Source organism: Vulpes lagopus, chromosome 10 (assembly GCF_018345385.1).
Source record: "Vulpes lagopus strain Blue_001 chromosome 10, ASM1834538v1, whole genome shotgun sequence".
Classification (NCBI taxonomy): Eukaryota; Metazoa; Chordata; class Mammalia; order Carnivora; family Canidae; genus Vulpes; species Vulpes lagopus.
In genome coordinates, this window is record NC_054833.1 from 41,420,698 (window position 1) to 41,441,827 (window position 21,130).

At 44.3% G+C, this 21,130-nt stretch overlaps 1 protein-coding gene across 1 annotated transcript; it reads left to right on the forward strand.

The window, feature by feature from the left end:
• The first annotated feature begins 88 nt into the window (after positions 1–88).
• Positions 89–18,647, forward strand: IFT46 (intraflagellar transport 46). Its single transcript, XM_041771754.1, has 12 exons — positions 89–225; positions 1,178–1,274; positions 4,036–4,112; positions 8,913–9,043; positions 11,845–11,919; positions 12,061–12,154; positions 12,399–12,527; positions 14,012–14,133; positions 14,479–14,545; positions 17,240–17,300; positions 17,586–17,671; positions 18,162–18,647. The coding sequence occupies exons 3-12, from the start codon at positions 4,068–4,070 to the stop codon at positions 18,255–18,257; spliced, it is 906 nt and encodes a 301-aa protein (XP_041627688.1). The 5' UTR covers positions 89–225; positions 1,178–1,274; positions 4,036–4,067; the 3' UTR covers positions 18,258–18,647.
• The last annotated feature ends 2,483 nt before the right edge of the window (positions 18,648–21,130 follow it).

Genomic DNA, 21,130 nt, shown 5'->3' on the forward strand with positions numbered 1-21,130 from the left:
AGATGCAAAGCGCGTGTGGAGAAGGTCTCACGAGACTGAAACCAAGTCTCGCGATCTTTTCTTCCTTTTTTTTTTTTTTTTTTTTTTTTTTGCCTAGCGACTGACAACAAGGCCGGTAGCTCTACGTCGAAGCCCCTCGAGTGGCCTGGCCTAATATTGGGTGAGACCCTGGCCCTAGGCTGGGGTTCTTTCTATACAGGGGAGACGGATTCAGAAGGGCTACAGGTAATTCGCCCTCACGCTAGCAGAAATAGCACTCCCTTCTCCCCGCCAAGAGGGACCTAAGGGACTCCCTTGCCTCCAGCCCTCCCAGCTCTTCCCATCGCCCTGACAGCCGTTCCTGCCCCTCTCCCTTCACCCACTAGCAACCACTCTGCTTCCTTCACTCCCCAGGAAGCTTCCGTGGGATCCGACCTGCAAGACGGGGGCGGGGGGGTGGAGACGGGGGTGATGCTCTTGGGATTATTGGATGAGACCCAGAGACTGGAGTTTACCATCTCTTCAGGTAAACAAGGTGACTCCGGAGACACAACATTTTCTAGAGCCTCTTCATCCTCACCGCCCCTGCCCCGAAATACCCCAAGAGCCTTGGGAAAACTGACCCACCCTAAGGAGAGAGCTGCCGTCTAAGACGAATACTGCTCTGCCCCCGCGCGGTGTCCACAGCTTGGGGGAGCAGCTGCCTAAGTTAACTGTTCTTTCCCTCCTTCCTCAGCCAGACTGCCCACAGTTCCTAAATAAGCCCTGCAGCAGAGTGAGCTAACCCCTTGACCTGGAGCCGAGAAGCCTTAAGGGATTCTTAAGGCTTGGCTAATTTGAATGGGTGGTGGTGGTGGTGGTGGTGTGAAGGTTTCATGTAAAACTGGTGGCTGGGGGGCAGCCCCGGTGGCGCAGCGGTTTAGCGCCGCCTGCAGCCCGGGGTGTGGTCCTGGAGACCTGGAATCGAGTCGCACATCGGGCTTGTTGCGTGGAGCCTGCTTCTCCCTCTGCCTGTGTCTCTCTCTGTCTCTGTCTCTGTCTCTGTCTCTCTCTCTCTCTCTCTCTCTGTGTGTCTCTATGAATGAATAAATAAAAAAATCTTAAAAAAAAAAAAAACCTGGTGGCTGGGGTAAGGAAGAGGAACCAGCGCTGGTTTGGAATCAGCTCATATCCTGTGATCGTGTCTCCTTTCACTTAGACCAAGATTGTTGAAAACCAGACATATGATGAGCGTCTAGAGATTAACGACTCTGAAGAGGTTGCAAGTGTTCATACTCCAACCCCAAGACACAAAGGTAAGAGAGGAATAAAGAAGAAGGAAGAGAAAGGGTTCTCAAAACAAAGACCAGGATGGATCCATGATGGTCTGGTCTCCAAGAAGTTCCTATTTTATAAAGGAAATGTTGCCTGTCAGAGTCCTGTTTGGCAAACATTTGCCATTGTTTGTGTTTTCTAATTAGTTAAGCGGGGAGAAACATAGCCCCTCAGATTCAGGATTTTCCTCCAACCTGACCAGTGGTCCCTGTCACCATTTGCTTCATGATACTGCTCTGCTCACAATCTGCCAGGGATTCGTGGTTTGTTTGTTTGGATTTACCAGAACTGTTTACTCAGTTGTTTTTTTTAAAGGTTTATTTATTCATGAGAGACACTGACTGAGAGGGAGAGGCAGAGACACTGGCAGAGGGAGAAGCAGGCTCCCTATAGGGAGCCCCATGTGGGACTCGGTCCTGGATCCCGGGATCACGACCTGAGAAGGCAGTCATCCAACCGCTGAGCCCCCGCCCCCCCCATCCCTGTTTACTCAGTTTTGAAGATGCTTCAGTAACCTGCCCTTAACTTGCATTCCCAAGCAAAATCTCAGTGGAATCTTTCTTTTTTAAAAAAATATTTTATTTATTCATGAGATGCACACACACAGAGAGAGAGAGAGCGCACTAGAGACACAGGCAGGGGGAGAAGCAGGTTCCGTGCAGGGAGCCTGCGGTGGGACTCGATCCCGGGTCTCCAGAATCACACCCTGGACTGAAGGCAGCGCTAAACTGCTGAACCACCCGGGCTGAGCTCAGTGGAATCTTTTAACAGGACTTAACACCGTCATTTACTCAATAAACATTTTTTTAAAGATTTTATTTATTTATTCATGAGAGACACAGAGAGAGAGGCAGAGACAAAGGTAGAGGGAGAAACAGGCTCCTGCAAGGAGCCCAGTGTGGGATTCGATCCCAGATCCCGGGATCACGCCCTGAGCCAAAGGCAGACACTCAACCGCTAAACCACCAGGTGTCCCACTCACTAAACATTTTTTAGTGCTTACCATGTGTCAGCCTTATGCTTGGCACTAGGTATACTGTATTAAAAGAGACATTGACTCTGCTGCCCCAATGCTTGTAACCATGGGAGATTGGTGACAGATGAGTAAACAGATATAATTACAAATATGGGAAGAGCATTGATGGAGGCAAAGGGTTTGATGTGATGGGGAATAATGGTGAGGCGTGGGGTCTACTTTTTTTTTTTTTAAAGGGTTTTTCTTTTTTTTTTAATTTTTATTTATTTATGTATGATAGTCACAGAGAGAGAGGGAGAGGCAGAGACACAGGCAGAGGGAGAAGCAGGCTCCATGCACCGGGAGCCCGACGTGGGATTAGATCCCGGGTCTCCAGGATCGCGCCCTGGGCCAAAGGCAGGCACTAAACTGCTGCGCCACCCAGGGAATCTCTGTATAACCACATTTTGTTTATCCACTTGTCTGTTGATGGTTACTTGGGTTTTCTACCCTTTGGCTATTGTGACTCTGCTGCTATGAATGAATATTTGAGTTCCTGCTTTCAATCTTTCATATATATATATATGTATATACACATACACATACACATACACACACACACACACACACACACACACCTAGACAAGGTTTTTATTTGAGCATGTATAGAATCTTGCCTGCAATGGGCGTTATTTGTTTTCAGTTTGGGCAATGTAGTAGGTTGAAAAATGGTGTTTAATTGGCATTGATTTGATTTAGAAATCATTGAACACAGGGTGCCTGGGTGGCACAGTTGGGTGAGCATCTGCCTCTTGGTTTTGACTTAAGTTGTGGTCTTGGAGTCATGAGGTCGAGCCCCAGGTTGGGCTCCACGATCAGTGCAGAGTCTGCTTAGGACTCTCTCCCTCTCTGTCTCTGCCCCCCCCCCAAATAAATAAATAAATCTTTTTTAAAAAGCAATCATTGAACATGGTTTTCATGCCAGTTACTATCTTATATCTGATTATACTTTAATTGTTCAGAATATTTTTTTTTAAATGAAACATTTTTTTTTTAAATTTTTATTTATTTATGATAGTCACAGAGAGAGAGAGAGAGGCAGAGACACAGGCGGAGGGAGAAGCAGGCTCCATGCACCGGGAGCCTGATATGGGATTCGATCCCGGGTCTCCAGGATCGCGCCCTGGGCCAAAGGCAGGCGCCAAACTGCTGCGCCACCCAGGGATCCCTGCGCCACCCAGGGATCCCCAGAATATTTTTTTATTGCTCTTATTGTCTGGACACTGATTCAGTTTTATATTTATTATTTGCCAGGAGCTGGGTCAATTCCTTTCACTTGAGTTTTGTCATTTGATCCTTACAACAGTCCTGAGTGATAAATATTACTGTCTTCCTTCAGACCTGGGAATACCGAGATTCAGACTAAGTCATTTTGTCCACGTCATAGAGTTGTTCTTCAATCCCAATCTTCTATTAATCCAGCCCTCTTGTCACTTTACTAATTACTAACTTCATTTTACCAATGTGTAAACTAAGGGCAGACTTTATATGATTTATAAAACAGCAGATAATCAACTGGTATAACGTCTAACCTAATGCCTTATGCACATCAATGCTTGGTAAATATACCCTGAATTGAGTCAACAGAGCCATGACTAGAATTCAGTCTCCTTTAACTAGATGTTTATAGGCCCTGTTCCATAAATAGAACATAAAATATTATAAACTAGAAATGCTTGTCTTTAAAAACCATCTGAATGATCTAAAGGGAAAATTTTTCTTCCAAGGACTTCATTCCACCCATCTTCCTAACAAGACTATGGCTGACAACAGCAGTGATGAGTATGAAGAGGAAAACAACAAGGTGTAGTACAACCCACAGCTTCTCGTGGAGTTTCTTCCTTTGAGCTGTTGGTAGTTAGTCTGAGGTAACAGTATTCAGTAGTAAACATTTCTTGAATACTCACCTCCAGGGGTTGGGTTGGGTTGGGTACCTTTGAGCTCGTGTAGGAAAATCAGGAGCAGAGTCTTAAGATTTTGATTCCTTAAAAAAAAAAGAGAGAGAGAGAGAGATTTTGATTCCTTAAAAAAAAAAAAAAAAAAAAAAAAGATTTTGATTCCTTCAGGAGTAAAGCCTACTCTTAAACTGACTTTTTTTTAGGTTTATTTATTTATTTATTTATTTATTTATTTATTTATTTATTTTTATTTATTAGAGACAGAGGGAGGGAGGCAGAGACATGGATAGGCAGAGGGAGAAGCAGGCTCCCCTAGGGCAGCCCGATGTGGGACTTAATCCCAGAATTCTCAGATCACTGCCTGAGCCAAAGGCAGATACTCAACCACTGAGCCACCCAGGTGCTCCTACAGCTGACTTTTTGTGAGGAATTTCATATAATACAGGCCAGTGTTTTGCAGACTTCACTGATTGTAAGAATCAAGTAGGATACTTATCTTTAACAATATATATTTCCAGTAGTTCCCACCTAAATCTACTGAATTAGAATCTTGAAGGTAAAAGCCTGAGTGTTTATATTTTTAGCAAGCACTCCAAGTAATTCTTAGGATAAAGCAAGTTTGGAATTTTTGGTCTAGACATCTGTTCATTGTCAACATTTGGGATACCTCCAATATTTTATGAAAGAGACTTTAATTTTGAAGTTTTAAGACCCAGATGTCATTTTGTTGTTGTTCTGTGAACCTAGAGAATTACTCTGTTTCTGTATGAAAGATGGAGAGATGCCTACAGCTCTAGGCAGGACCTTGAAACTGTGCACGTGTTCTGCTTAACAGCCATTGTGTTCAGTCTTAGCACGTAATCCAGCAGTTACTTTTTTTTAAAAAAGATATATTTATTTGGGGGGCTGCAAAAGGAGGAGAGAAGCAGACTCCCCACTCAGCAGAGGACCCCACACAGGGCTCCATCTCACGACCCTGAGATCATGACCTGAGCCTAAGAGTTAGAGGTTTAACATACTGAGCCACCCAGGAGCCCCGATGGTTACATTTGAATTGTCCTTTAAGAACAGGAGCTTTGCAAATATATGAAGAATGATATTTGAAGTAATGCAAAAAGCTGTAGTAATGTAGATTAATTGCATAAAAAGCCAAAAAGGTCACATTTTATTTTATTTTATTTTATTTAAGATTTTATTTATTTATTCATGACAGACACAGAGAAAGAGAGGCAGAGTCACAGGCAGAGGGAGGAGCAGGCTCCACGCAGGGAACCCGACCTGGGACTCGATCCCAGGTCTCCAGGATCATGCCCTGGGCTGAAGGCGGCGCTGAACTGCTGAGCCACCCGGGCTGCCCCGCCCCCATTAAAAAAAAAAATTTTATTTATTTATTTATTTATTTATTTTTTTAAACATTTTTTTTAATTTTTATTTATTTATGATAGTCACAGAGAGAGAAAGAGAGAGGCAGAGACACAGGCAGAGAGGGAAGCAGGCTCCATGCACTGGGAGCCTGACGTGGGATTCGATCCCGGGTCTCCAGGATCGCGCCCTGGGCCAAAGGCAGGCGCCAAACCGCTGCGCCACCCAGGGTTCCCTATTTATTTATTTATGAGAGAAAAATATAATAAATAAAGTATTAAAAAAATAAAGTAGAGGTACCTGGATGGCCCAGTCAGTTGTGTGTCTGATTCTTGATTTTAGCTCAAGTCACGATCTCAGGGTCATGAGACTGAGCCCTACTTCTGGCTCCTGCTTAGTGGAGTTGTCTTCTTTGCCCTTTCCCCTCACTCAAGGGTGCATGCTGATGCACTCTCTCCTATTCTGTAAATAAATAAATCTTTTTTAAAAAGTAAATAAAGTAGTCCCATTTTGTGACTAGTATGCTGTTTTATTTTTTTATTATTTTTTTTTAAGATTTTATTTATTTATTCATGAGAGACACACACAGAGAGGTAGAGACATAGAGAAGCAGGCTCCATGCAGAGAGCCCAACGTGGGACTTGATCCCAGTACTCCAGGGTCACACCCTGAGCCAAAGGCAGACGCTCAACTTCTGAGCCATCCAGGTGTCCCTAGTATGCTGTTTTAACATTTTATGCACAAAGTAGTTATTTAGGCATTTGTCTGTGGCATATAAAGCCCCTCTGCCTTTAGATTAGAGATTTTGCAAAGCATAGCTTTGAAGAACCAAAGTAAAAGTGAGCAGTTTCCTAAACTGACCTCCTAATTTTGTACATTCACCCTAAATTTTTCTAGTCTCCATCATGCTGTGGCCAATGTTCAAGACTCATTTATCTAATTCAGTGTGCAACCAGAATCAGCAGAAAGGATCTATTTTTGAATGATCTTTAAATTGACCATCAGTATTCTTAAAAAGCTCCTTTCCCTAACAAGGATAGCTTTGGCAGATTTTGAATTAAGAAAGAACATTCTGTGGGCAGCCCCAGTGGGCTTTAGTGCCGCCTTCAGCCCAGGGCGTGATCCTGGAGACCCGGCATCGAGTCCCACGTCAGGCTTCCTGCATGGAGCCTGCTTCTCACTCTGTGTCTCTGCCTCTCTCTCTCTCTCTCTCTGTGTGTGTCTGTCATAAATAAATAAATAAATAAATAAATAAATAAATAAATAAATAAAATCTTAAAAAAAAAAAAGAAAGAAAGAAAGAAAGAACGAACACTTTGGGGCACTTGAGTAGCTCAGTTGGTTAAGCATCTGACCCTTGATTTTGACTTGGGTCAGCAGGGTGTGAAATCTAAACACTTCCCCCACCTGCCTGCATTGGGGTCACACTGGGTGTGGAGCCTGCTTAAGATTCTCTCTCCCCCTCTCCCTACCCTTACCTCCTTTCTCTAAAAAAAAAAACAAAAAACAAAAAACCCACACCACTATAAGAGATTCTTATCAATGTATACCAATAGAGCATAGTCACTAAATAAATTGTGCAACTTTGTGTCATTTGTCACACACATATTACGGATTAGTTAAAATATATCCTAATCCATGTATAATAAATCCGTTATGCTTAAAAGAACACATGACCAGAAGCATTTTTGATGTATTTAATGTCACATTTTTTTTAATATGCTAATGGTTGCTTTACTGTAAGAGAAACGTTAAATAATTTTTAAAACTAGAACCAAACATCTCTTAACCTCAGTATAAGCCATATGGCAGGGCACCTGGGTGACTCAGTAAATTAAGTGTCTGCCTTTGCCTTTGGTCATGATCTCAGGGTCCTGGGACTGAACCCCACATTGGGCTCCCTGTTCCACAGAAAGTCTGCTTCTTCCTCTCTGTCTGCCCCTCCTCCTGGCTTGTGCTCTCTTTTCTCAAATAAATAAATAAAATTTTTAAAATATATTTTATTTATTTATTCATGAGAGACACACAGAGAGGCAGAGACACAGGCTGAGGGAGAAGCAGGCTCCATGCACGAAGCCTGATGTGAGACTCAGTCCCAGGACTCTGTGATCATGCCCCAAGCCAAAGGCAGACGCTCAACTGCTGACACCCAGGCATCCCATAAATAAAAATCTTAAAAAAGAAAAAGCCATATGGCATATGGAAACCAAGCTTTCAAAAACCTACTTTTATTTTTTAAGTTACTTATTTGTTTGTTTGTTTGTTTGTTTATTTATTTTTAAGTAAGCTCTGTGCCCCACAACGGGTTTAAATTCACAACCCTAAAAAATAAATGAATGAATGAATGAATGAATGAATGAATGAATAAATAAATAAATAAATAAATAAATAAATGGATTCACAACCCTGAGATCAAGAGTCACATGCCCTACCAACTTAGCCAGTCAGGGGCTCCTCAAAACCTACTTTTAAAGGGTGCCAATTGGGTATCCTTCAGGTCATGAGGGCATACCATAGGCTGCAGGCCACAAAGGCAAGGACATGGACCTCATCCCAATGCCCCTGCAAGTCCCCAAACCAGACTCCACCTCATACACTTGAGAGGAGAGGATGATACTTAAAGAACCAGAAGCTCAGAAAGGTAGATTTTAATGCCAAGAGCGGGAGAGTCTCTTATCTTTAGATATAATATGTCATTGCATTTAACTTTCGAGGAAGGGAAGGGAAGTATGAGTAGGTCAGGTTCCTACCAAAGAGAAGTGTGACTGAATGGAAGAAGACCCACAGTCTGGAACTGCTGGTCGGAATTCAGGCACAGGGTTAATTATGAACCTTCTTCAGATAGTTAGAAGCAACTTATGCTGGGCCATCTTGCAAATTAAATGCTAGATTTCCTGTGATCCTTGTGAGTATGAAGATTCCCTAAATTTGTCTTCCAACTTCAGGGTCCCCCATTTCCTTCCAAAATAACTCATCACAGTTACCTTCTGCTTTTTTAAAAGCCCCTAACTTTTGGAGTTGAAGCTGAATAGATAAGTTTATGCATAGTTTTGAGGGTCTCCTAAGTAACAGACAAAATAGATAATTATTGGATAAAATTTATACCGAAGCCTCAAGGAGAAAAATAGAATATGGTTGTAGAAAGTGAGGACCCAGTTTGTAGCTAGGCAGGAGTAAATGAAAGTCCTTTCTGGGGAGCCTTTCTGGGGAGCGCCACCTTCTCTTTCTGGTGAATTGGTGCCAGGCGGGAGGGTGTCTGTGGGAGCAGTAGGAGGGCTCAGGGCATGGGTACACTAAGCTGCTTTTTATGTGGTGCCTTCTCTGCCTGCCCTGCCCCATCTCAGGAGAAGAAAAAGACCTCACAGCTGACACCTCAACGAGGCTTCAGTGAAAATGATGATGATGATGACGACTCATCTGAGACAGATTCTGATGAAGATGATGATGATGAAGAGCATGGGGCCCCTCTGGAAGGGTGAGGAAAGCCCCCTAGCTGAGGATCCCCCAAGCCAGGGAGGAATACACTGGCCTGGGAAGAGATGAGTTGGGAGTGAAATTCTAGCATCTCTTGATCTCCCCTACTTAGTAGGATTTTCAGATGTCTCAGAAACCAACAATGAATTTTCCTCCTTTTTGGGCTGCACTGCTTCACTGAGTCCTGTGATGTCATTTGCATCATCTGAAACATTTTTGGGTTTGGGGGTTCATGAGGATTTGCTGAGTAAATCTAAAAGATGGTCCCTGCCTTCAAGGAGCTCTCATTTTGGGAAACGGAAAATAAAATGTATGTACATCCCTAAACAATTCTTTTTAGCAAGGAAAACATATCTGCACAGGAGCATTTCTGCTTTAGGCTCAGCTCCTTTTTGGAGGGGTGGAGAATAAGGACTTCAGGAGCCCCACATGGAGGCAGATGTTCCTGGGTGATGCTTCAGTAAAAAAATCTCCTTACCCAGGGGTGCCTGAATGGCTCAGTCAGGTAAGCATCTGCCTTTAGCTCAGGTCATGATCCTGGGGTCCTGGGATCAAGAAAGCACCCCACCACCACCACCACCACTGTGCTTTGTCTCTCTCAAATAAAAGAAAATCTTAAAAGAATAATAATCTCCATATGCTGTTCCAGCCCTTGTGCTAGTTGAGTCATGACTCACCCCTAGAGGTTTAGATAAGTGGCTTTTAAGGCCCATCCATTTCAAATACCATTACTGGTTAAACAAAGTAATGATGGTGTAGCCAATCAGTAGAATTCCATCTGGCCATTAAAAAGTATAAGGCAGGAGATCCCTGGGTGACTCAGTGGTTTAGCGCCTGCCTTCGGCCCAGGGCATGATCCTGGAGACCTGGGATCGAGTCCCACATTGGGCTCCCTGCGTGGAGCCTGCTTCTCCCTCTGCCTGTGTCTCTGCTTTCTCTCTCTCTCTATCTCTATCTCTCATGAATAAATAAATAAAATCTTTAAAAAAAGAAAAAAGTATAAGGCAGCACTCCATACACTGTAAAGAACAATCTCCAAGAGAGTAAAATTTTAAAAATATATAAAAGAATGTTTATGCTGTGCTACCATGTGTTTTAAAACAAGTATTACAGAGACTCTTGCTAAGAAACACTAGAGGCTAATAATAGAGATTACTTTGGAGGGGGGACCTGGTGGCAAGGGGCCAAGGGTGGAAGTGAGCCACAACTCCTCACTTTATACATTTTGTACTTTTCCTTTTATTTATTTATTTATTTATTTATTTATTTTTGTACTTTTCCTTTTATATCTGTATGTATCACTTATTTAAGTAGTTTAATAAAAATAAAAAGTTACCTGTGGATCTTCCACCTGCAGGTAGACACTAAGTAAATGAGACAAAGGTTTCATCCCAGACTGACTTCATGCTTCCCAATTTACATCATGATCATATCCTGCTTTCTTTTCTTTTTTTTTTAAAAAGAAAAGCCTGACAGAGACACAGGCAGAGGGAGAAGCAGGCTCCATGCAGGGAGCCGGATGTGGGACTCGATACCGGGTCTCCAGGATCACGCCTTGGGCTGAAGGTGGCGCCAAACTGCTGAGCCACCTAGGCTGCCCCATATCCTGCTTTCATATATTATAATCTGGGGAAATAGAAACTTCATATTAATAATATATTTAATTTTTTTTTGTTTTTGTTTTATTTATTTATGATAGTCAGAGAGAGAGAGAGAGAGAGGCAGAGACATAGGCAGAGGGAGAAGCAGGCTCCATGCACCGGGAGCCCGATGTGGGATTTGATCCCAGGTCTCCAGGATCGCGCCCTGGGCCAAAGGCAGGCGCTAAACCGCTGCGCCACCCAGGGATCCCAATATATTTAATTTTTAAGCTACTCTCCCCAGAAGGACTTTATTAATAACTTTCCAAGTCACTTGTGTACTTTGCCAATGTTCATTACATTTTACTTAATTAATGTGTTCTACTATTTTTTTTCTGTATACATTTCCTATATCAATACAAGTGCTTTTTAATAACTATACAATATTTGAGGCTCCTAGCTGGCTCAGTGGTAGCATGTACAACTCTTAACCTCTGGGCTATGAGTTCAAGCCTCACACTGGGGATAGGGCTTACTTAAAAATTAAAAATAATAATAACTACACAGTATTCAACTAGATATGCCTAACCATCTCTCAAGTGTTAGATATTTTGTTTCTTATTTTTCTCGGAGCAAATTATTATCATGTCAGAAATTAAAATCTCATGTTATGTCAATTCTACCTCAATTAAAAAAATTAAAATTTCATGCTGTACTTTTTCCTCATCCCTTTCATTCAAAAAAAGGAAACAATTTATGCTATATTCTGAATTACTTAAAAAACGTTTTGAATTTTCCTCAGCTCTTTTATTCTTTGTCAGAGATAACTGAGCTAATTATAATCCATTTTTATTTATTTATTATTTATTTATTTTAATTTTTATTTATTTATGATAGTCACACACAGAGAGAGAGAGAGGCAGAGACATAGGCAGAGGGAGAAGCAGGGTCCATGCACTGGGAGCCCGACGTGGGATTCGATCCCGGGTCTCCAGGATCGCACCCTGGGCCAAAGGCAGGCGCCAAACCGCTGCGCCACCCAGGGATCCCTATAATCCATTTTAAAGTGGCCTTGCGAACCACCCAGGAAAGGCAGACGTGCACGGGGCAGAAACCAGGTTCAGAGTCACAGGGTTTGGTCAAAGTGACCAGGGGGCTAAACCGGGGCTCAGCCACATCTGCTCTTCTCTGGCCACCAAGAACCATATTTTCCTTTCCCCAGGGCCTATGATCCTGCAGATTATGAACATTTGTCAGTTTCAGCTGAGATTAAGGAACTCTTCCAGTATATCAGCAGGTGAGCGCTAGGCCCTCCTCCCATGACCCCCACCCCTTTCCCACCTCTAGTCTAAAACAGGCCCATCCTAGATTTTTTTAGGCTGAACAGGAAAGTCCATTTCTCTGATTTTCTCTACCTTCCCTTGGCAATGTCTCCTAGGTACACACCTCAGTTGATTGACCTGGACCACAAGCTAAAACCTTTCATTCCTGATTTTATCCCTGCTGTTGGGGATATTGACGCATTCTTAAAGGTACAGCTGGAACATCCTAAAAATTCCTAGGTGTTTCCTAGGTGTTTCCTAGGTGTTTCCTCAGATCCCTCTAATACTGTTAACAATTCAATGAATTTCCTTGGCTAGCTCTGGGTACCTTGATATATATACTTCATTTCCCTGGAGTTCTTAACTTTGCTCTTCAAATTCTACTCATTGCTATTTAGGTAATACTTGATTATTACCCATTTTTTACTCTTTGTTCCTTTCTCTTCTTAACCAGGTCCCACGTCCTGATGGAAAGCCTGACAACCTTGGCCTGTTGGTATTGGATGAGCCTTCTACAAAGCAGTCGGACCCTACGGTGCTCTCACTCTGGTTAACGGAGAATTCCAAGCAGCACAACATTACAGTAAGACACCAGTCTACTATGGGCCCCAGCTGGAGAGGGCCAGGAGCTGAGGCCGTGCTGCTGCCTGTGCGGTTGATTTCCTGCCTATCAAAAGGAATGGCTATGGTTTCAGGCCAGCCCTATTTTTAAAAGAGTTTCATTGAGAGATACTTACCATGAAATTTGTTCTTTCCGATTTTACATTTCTGTGATTTTTAGTGTATTCACAGAGCTGTGCAAACATCACTGCTATCTAATTTAAGAACACTTTTATTATTGTAGAAAGAAACTTCATACCCACTAGCAGTCACTCCTCATTCCCCACTCCTCCAAACTCTGCTAAATACTTCATTTCTTCTTTATTTTCTGTTTGAGTAGAGTTGACATACAATGTTAGGGTAGTTTCAGGTGTACAACACAGTGATTCGACAAGTTTATACATTATGCTGTGTTCACAAGTGTAGCTCCCATCTGTCACCACACAGTGCTATTATAACACCATTTTTTACTGTATTCCTTATGCCCTTTTATTCCCGTGACTTACTCTTTCCATCATTGGACGCCTGTATCTTTCACTCCCATTCACCCATTTTGCCCATCCTCCCACCCCCCCTTTCCTCCAGCAGACACTCAGTCTGTTCTGTGTATTTATAGATCTGATTCTGCTTTTTGTTTATTTTTTATCTTTTTTTAATTTTTTAAAGATTTTTAAAATTTATTTATTCATTCATGAAAGACACAGAGGGAGAGAGAGAGAGAGAGGCAGGCAGAGACACAGGCAGAGGGAGAAGCAGGCTCCGTGCCGGGACCCTGATGTGGGACTCGATCTCAGGTCTCCAGGATCACTCCCTGGGCCAAAGGCAGGCACTAAACCGCTGAGCCAGCTTGGGAAAATAAAAAATTCCCCAATTTTTTATTTTTTTTTAGTAAAATCTTCCCTCACTCCTTTTTTTATGGCTGAACCATATTCCATGGTATGGACATACCACATTGTGTTTACCCATGCTCCAGGTGTTTCCACTTTTATTAATATGCTGCTATAAACTTGTATGTATGTACAAGTTTTTGCACCGGCATATATTGTTATGTAGGAGCACGTATGTAGGGGTAGGATTGCTGGGCCCTGTGCAAACTGCTTCACATTTTGAGGAACTGCCAAACTGTTTTCCAAAGTAGATGAACCATATTACACTCCCACGAGCAAAGAATGAGAGTTCTAGTTGTTCCACATCCTCACCAACACTTGTTATTGTCCATCTTTACTCTAGCTGTGCTCGCGGTGTGACATACCATCCCACTGTGGTCAGTTCTATCCTCTTCACCTGCCCCCTTTGCATGGCTCCAGCCATATTATACCAGACCTTCCTCTCATCTTCATTGCCTGCTGTCAGGCTTCCCCATTCAACAGCTACCTGCTGTATACAGAATAGCAGCATTTGAGCCATCCTGTTAGAATAAGGGAGCTACTTTAATGCTATCAGCCAGGGTTTCCCTTATTTTTCTAGCAACATATGAAAGTAAAGAGCCTAGAAGATGCAGAGAAGAATCCCAAAGCCATTGACACATGGATTGAGAGCATCTCAGAGTTACACCGTTCAAAGCCCCCTGCAACCGTGCACTATACCAGGTAAGAAATACCACCCTCTTCCCCACAGTAACCCCTATTAACCTTTACCACCTGCAGACCCATTGCTTCTGAAAGGAAGGCCCACAGGCTGAGGACATACTGGATTAACCTCAGGTCCTATGGGTCCTGGCAGCTCCTGGCTGAGACTGCAGATGTAAAGACTGATTTATCTGATATTATTGCTTAGCCATTCCCCCAGACCCTAGACCCTGGATAAGTCTGTCAGGTTGTGTTCTGAAATCCTGTGGCTGACCAACCACCACCCTCCCTACTAGAATCTCCTGACCCAGGGTTGCTGATGTCTTTGCTCCACGTGCTTATTTATACTTACCTCTGTCCATGCAGGCCTATGCCTGATATTGACACGCTGATGCAGGAATGGTCTCCAGAGTTTGAAGAGCTCTTGGGCAAGGTAAGCGGAGGAATAGGAGCTACAAAAGTATGGCCTTTGCTTGAGGGCCCAGTGTTGGCTCTCTTCCTGTGTCTTTTTTAGTTTTTTTTAATTGATCACCTTTAAATATTTTTATTTATTTGAGAGAGAAAGAGAGAGGAAATAGGAGCATGCAAGCAAGGGGAGGGACAGAGGGAGAGTGGGAGAAGCAGACTCCGTTGAGTACAGAGCCTGAAGCAGGGGCTCGATCCCACAACCCTGAGATCATGACCTGAACCGAAATCAAGAATCTAACACTTGGGATCCCTGGGTGGCGCAGCGGTTTGGCGCCTGCCTTTGGCCCAGGGCGCGATCCTGAAGACCCGGGATCAAATCCCACGTCGGGCTCCTGGTGCATGGAGCCTGCTTCTCCTTCTGCCTGTGTCTCTGCCTCTCTCTCTCTCTGTGTGTGACTATCATAAATAAATAAAAATTAAAAAAAAAAAAAGAATCTAACACTTAACTGACTGAGCCTCCCAGGAACCCCTTAAGTTTTTCTTTTTTGAAGATTTTAAACTCCCAACATGGGGCTTACGTTTAAAACCCCAAGATCAAGAGTCATGTGATCTACTGAGCCAGCCACGTGCCCCTCTCTTCCTGTATTTTTATTATCATTCGCTTTTTAACTGGAGTATAATTCACAATCAGAGACATACATAATAATTTTCAGCAACTGAACACCTTTGTCTAACTAACACATCAGGTCAAAACATAGAACATCACTAGCATCCTAGAAGCCCACTGTGCCCATCTCCCAACATAATCACTCCTGATTTCTAACAGCATAAACCACCCTTGCCTATTTTGTGTGCTGTCTAAATCTAATTGTACTCTTTTGTGTCTTTATTTCTTTTGTTTTTAAGAAACTTAAAAGTCACAATGGGGAAAATGTGATAGTTTAGATTCAAAAATAGAGTTCTAAGTACCAATTGTTACCATTAAACAAACTTGGGACACCTGGGTGGCTCAGTGGTTGAGCGTCTGCCTTTGGCTTAGGGCATGATCCCAGCATCCTGGGATCAAGTCCCACATCGGGCTCCCTGCATGGGAGAGAACCCTGCTTCTCTCTCTGCCTGTGTCTCTGCCTCTCTCTCTCTCTCTCTCTCTCTCTCTCTCTCTCTTTCTGTCTTCCATGAATAAATAAAAAAATAAAATAAAAAACCCACAAAACTTAAAAGAGTGATGGACTAAAAAAAAAGAAATTTAAATGTGTATTTACATATGACAAGATTACTGTCCAAGCAAAGAGCTCTTCCATATCAAGAAAAGGAAACGGAGCAAACACAATTAATAGGTTGTTGGTCATCCTATTTAAAATCACTACACCAGCCACACCATGTTCCTTACCCTCTTTCTCTGCCTTTTCTAATACTTACCTTCTGACATACTCTATCCCTTATGTATTTTGGTTTTTGTTTTTCCTTATTAAAATATAAGCTCCATGAAGACAGAAGTTTTTGGTACATGTTTATTTAATGGAGGAATTGTTGTAAAAGCAGAGAATTTGAAAACAATTTCTTTCCTTAGCATTTTAAAGCTGTAGGTGAAAAATGATTAGGGAAGTGAATAGATTATAGTACGTTCATTTGGTGAAATATTTAAACAAAAGAATGTTATTTGACCTTATTTTCCTCTGATATGGAAAAAATATCAATTACATATTAAGTGAAAAGAGGAAGCTGCAGAACTACACACACTCTAATTTTGGTAAAAAAGAGAATTGTTGACAAAGCCAATGGTTTTTAATTTTTTTCTTTTAATTTATTTATGATAGTCAGAGAGAGAGAGAGAGGCAGAGACATAGGCAGAGGGAGAAGCAGGCTCCATGCACCAGGAGCCCGACGTGGGATTTGATCCCGGGTCTTCAGGATCGCGCCCTGGGCCAAAGGCAGGCGCCAAACCGCTGTGCCACCCAGGGATCCCCCAAAGCCAATGGTTTTTAAACTTACAGTATGACTTGTTTAGATCCAGAGCCTGTCACCTAATATGTCATGTCCATTTTTTCTGTTCCTATCGTTTCCCAGGCCCATTAGGCATTGTAACAGCAAGCACTCATAAATACTTGGCCAGAGCCTAAGGTCAGCTCCTTCTTCACAAATACACACAGAAAGATAGCATGGCAGTGTAGTTTACTTACAATTTTTTTGTCCTTTTAGATCATCTGCTACTATGGTGGTTAATGAATGTGACCGATTCCTTTTTACTGATCCAAGAGGGGAAAAAAGCATCTTGTGTTATTTGCTAGGGCTTCCATGACAAAGGAGCACAGACTGGGTGGCTTAAACAACAGACATTTAGCTTCTCACACATCTGGACGCTACAAATCCGAGGTCAAGCTGTCGGCAGAGTTAATTTCCTGCGGGGCCTTTGCCCTGGCCGTCTTTCCTGTGTGTGTCTGTGTCCTGACTTCCTCTTCTTACGAGGACACCAGTCATACTGGATTAGGGTCAACCCTAATGACTTCATTTCAGCGTAATTATCTCTTTTAAGACTGTGTCTCCAATACAGTAATATTCTGAGGTAGGAGACATTAGGACTTCACTATGTGAACTTGGGGGGATTCACCCATGACACGCCTCATGCTAGGAGCTCTCTTCCTTCAGAGAGAAAGGGATTGGGGCTGACCCCTCTGAAACGTTAGCCACCTGACTTTGGTCTGTCCCGTGCCCCTCCTAGGTGAGCTTGCCCACGGCCGAGATTGACTGCAGCCTGGCCGAGTACATTGACATGATCTGTGGTAAGCCTTCCACCCCTTCCTTGTCCCCATCTCTGGACAAATACATTGTGGGCTTTGCTCCTTTGCTCTGAGAAAGATGGCATCTTGAGTTATAATTGTCGCTTAAAGACACTTTGCAGTTTGGTGGCACTGAAGGTGGTATTTGGGCTTTTGTGACATACACACACACACCCCGCCGAGTCAGAGCGGCACATCCCATCTGGGAGAGGCGTGGCTGTCCTAACCAGGAACACCCCATGATTCCCAGTTGCCTTTGGTTCTGTTCACGGGAGCTCTTGGTTTCAGCCATCCTAGACATCCCCATCTACAAGAGTCGGATTCAGTCCCTGCACCTGCTCTTCTCCCTCTACTCGGAATTCAAGAACTCCCAGGTGAGACTGGCGGAAAGGGTGCCTTCTGCTGTGGTGCGGAGCGTCTCCACTCCTCCCAGTTGGCTGTGATTTGTCCTTAGACTAGGGAGGACGTTCCTGCAAGAGTTACCGTCTTTCACAGAATGACCCTTCCTGTCATTCACAGAACAGCAAGCAGGAGGGGTGGGGCTTTCACAGGAAGCGGAGCAGAAGAGCTGTGGGCCTTGGGGGTGGCCAGGCCTGGGAGGGTCTGCGAGGGACGCTCATTCTTATGGGAGAACCATGTGGCTCAGTGAATGGAAGCAGGGCAGAAGGAAAAAAGGGGTTCATCTTGGAAGGAGGTGGGGCAGATTCCTAGCTGTTTTTTAAAAAGAAAACACCAAGGAATTGTTCTGAAAGTAGAATGGGGAAAAAATCGGGAGTTTCACAAGTTGTAAAGAGGTTAGTTTTTGCTCAGCTATAGCAGCCAGCACACCAAAAATGCCATGTACCCTCTCCTCTTCCCTCACAGCATTTTAAAGCTCTAGCTGAAGGCAAGAAAGGATTCACCCCTCCATCCAACCCCTCTTCCCAAGCTGGAGATGCAGAGACATTAACCCTCAGCTGAGACACCCCCAGGTCTCCCCGTTCTGAGCCTGAGCTGGCTCCTGTCCCCCAGCTGAGGAGAGATAGCCACCAGCCACACGGCGGCCACACGGCGGCCATGCCGCACCACAGCCTGTTGCGGGGACGCCGACGTCCTGCTGCCCTCTGCCTCTCTGTGTGCCTTCCGTGAATGGCTTCTCATCTCAGGTTTTCTTGCCACGGGAATTATGTATCTATGCTGCTGTGGGGACTTGAGTTAGAAAATAGAAGGATTGGAACGTGTGGGGTTCCAGGGTGCTCAGGCTGGGAGGAAAGCTTAAAAGATGTTCTCTTTGAGATAGCGATGCAATTCTTTTCTTTCATTCCTAAAATTAGTTGGCAGAGATTTTCCAAATAAAATGCTCTATCTTTCGGTTGTCCTGCTGTTCCATAATATGAAAGAGAAAAGACAGACTAAACATAAGGTGGAGATAAGGATCAGGCCCAGTGATGGCATTAAGTGAATAGTAGCTTCAGCAAATCAGTTTTGTGAAAGATCACGTCTCGCTCCTCCAGGGTTGGCAGTAGAGGGCAGTCATCTTCTGGAACCTGTTTTTCCTGGGGGTCTCTCACCAGTTACTGCTGGGACCTTACAGGCTACCTGCCTGTCCAGCTCCACTGGTCAGGTTGTGGTTTCCGGGTGAGGGGTGATTGTGCCTTGGCCAAGGGTGGTAGTGGTGGTAGTAACAGAGACAGGCAGATTCAGGAAATCATTGGAGGCTGTATCAGCCAAACTCCAGTCAGGAAGTCAGAAGCCTGCTAGTTTTTTCTTTTCTTTCTTTCTTTTGGGGGTGGGGGGCGGGGAAAGGGAGAGAGAGAATCAAACAGACTCCATACCCAGCACGGAGCCCCATCTCACGACCCTGAGATCATGACCTGAGCCCAAATTGAATCAGACACTTAACTGACTGCACCACCCAGGCACCCCCATGCTAGTTATTTCTAACAAAAGATGTTAAATATGGGAAATTGGTCACAAAACGTTGGGAGGGCTGACAGAGCAAAAGGGGGAAGGGAAGGTGTGCTGCAGGAATGAAAGGTTCAAGGGGCGGTATCGACGGCAGGTGCCGGAGCTAGAAGGGGTGCCGCAGAGGCCTTGAGTTGCTGAGGGGACATCACGGAGCCACTAAAGGCCACACACCCTCACCCCACTGCTACGGCAACATGAGTCATGGCTGCTGTGTCCTTTCTCCCGCCTTCTCCTGTCTTGCTGCTGCCTCCCGTGGGCAGAAATCAACAAATGGCCAGGGGGTCCGGGAAATCCAGCAGTATCAAACAGAACGGAAGGGAGGGCGTGGGGCTGAGAGGCAACAGTAGAAAACCAGGGGACGTATAATCACAGGACTTGCCGACAGACAGGATGTGGGGGACGGAAGGAAAGGGATTAAGGATGACACCCAGTTTTTTTGGCTTAAACAGCTGAATAAGTAAAGTATCCAAGTGCTGATATAGGGGGAAGTGGGACAAGAACTGATTGGAAGGAGAATTACCTTAAAATGCTAGTGTCAGCCTCGTATAGACACAATAAACACACAGATGGGAGGGGAACTGTTGCTGACAGACTCCGAGGCCAGGCGTGATGTTCACATCATGCTTCAGTTTGAGGAGCAGGAGCACTCGTGCTCAGGCCTCACTTTGGCATCCTACTGGAACCAGGTGCTCTGCTCTCAAATGGATACCATCGACGCTCACCTTTAACTCATGGGGGAAAAGACTCCATTACATTTTCAGGGAACACTCAGATTGCCTCCTTCGGCAAGAGCGGAGAGTCAGCGCTAATAAACACCATTGATTCTTGTCATCTGCAGTAGTTGTTTGTTTTATCTTGTTTAACTATGCTCCAGGCTTGAATGCACAACCCTGAGATCAAGGGTCGCATGTTCTACGGACTGAGCCAGCCAGGCACCCCGTTACCCACAGTAGTTCTTTCTATAAAGCCGTGACAGTCACCCAATCAGCAAACCCTGAACCATCGTTCCTAGGGAATACAGGGTTAGGTTTCTATGTGCCCCTGGTCGTGCTGTGTTCATCAACCAACCGTGGACTCACTGAGCTCACACCCACCAGCACTGGAAGTCCTGCTGGACTGAAGCTTATCTAACACACATCATGGCCCTCACGCAGAGAAAACGCTAGACAACACGTCAGCTGTACTCGGAGGTTTTTTTTTTTTTTTTTTTTTTAAGGTTTAATTTATTCATGAGAGACACACAGAGAGAGGCAGAGACACAGGCAGAGGGAGAAGCAGCCTCCATGCAGGGAGCCCGATATGGGACTGGATCCTCGGTCTCCAGGATCACGCCCTGGGCTGAAGGCGGCGCTAAACCGCTGAGCCACCCAGGCTGCCCTCGGAGGTCATTTTAAATAGAATCACCAGCAGTAAGAAAACGAAGCAATACCCGGAGGGCGCACAGAGCGCTTGTTCACAGTATGAGAGCTGAAACCAGAGGCGGAATGTCCCCGCTTTTCAGCCTCAGCAGGGAAGGTAGGTGTTGACTGACTTAAATTTTTCACTGCTCTGAGCTTGCCAGCAAATAACTGTGAAACACTGCATGGGGGATCCCTGGGTGGCTCAGCGGTTTAGCGCCTGCCTTCGGCTCAGGGCGTGATCCTGGAGACCCGGAATCAAGTCCCGCGTCGGGCTCCCCACAGGGAGCCTGCTTCTCCCTCTGCCTGTGCCTCTGCCTCTCTCTCTCTCTGTGTCTCTCATGAATAAATAAATAAAATCTTTAAAAAACAAAAAACACTGCATGTATTGATTTGGGATCACACACATACTTCAGTGCCTAAGTGGATTCACAAAGGCAGAATCTGCAAACAACCAGGATCCAGTGTGCTTCCTGCTGAAGCCCGTCA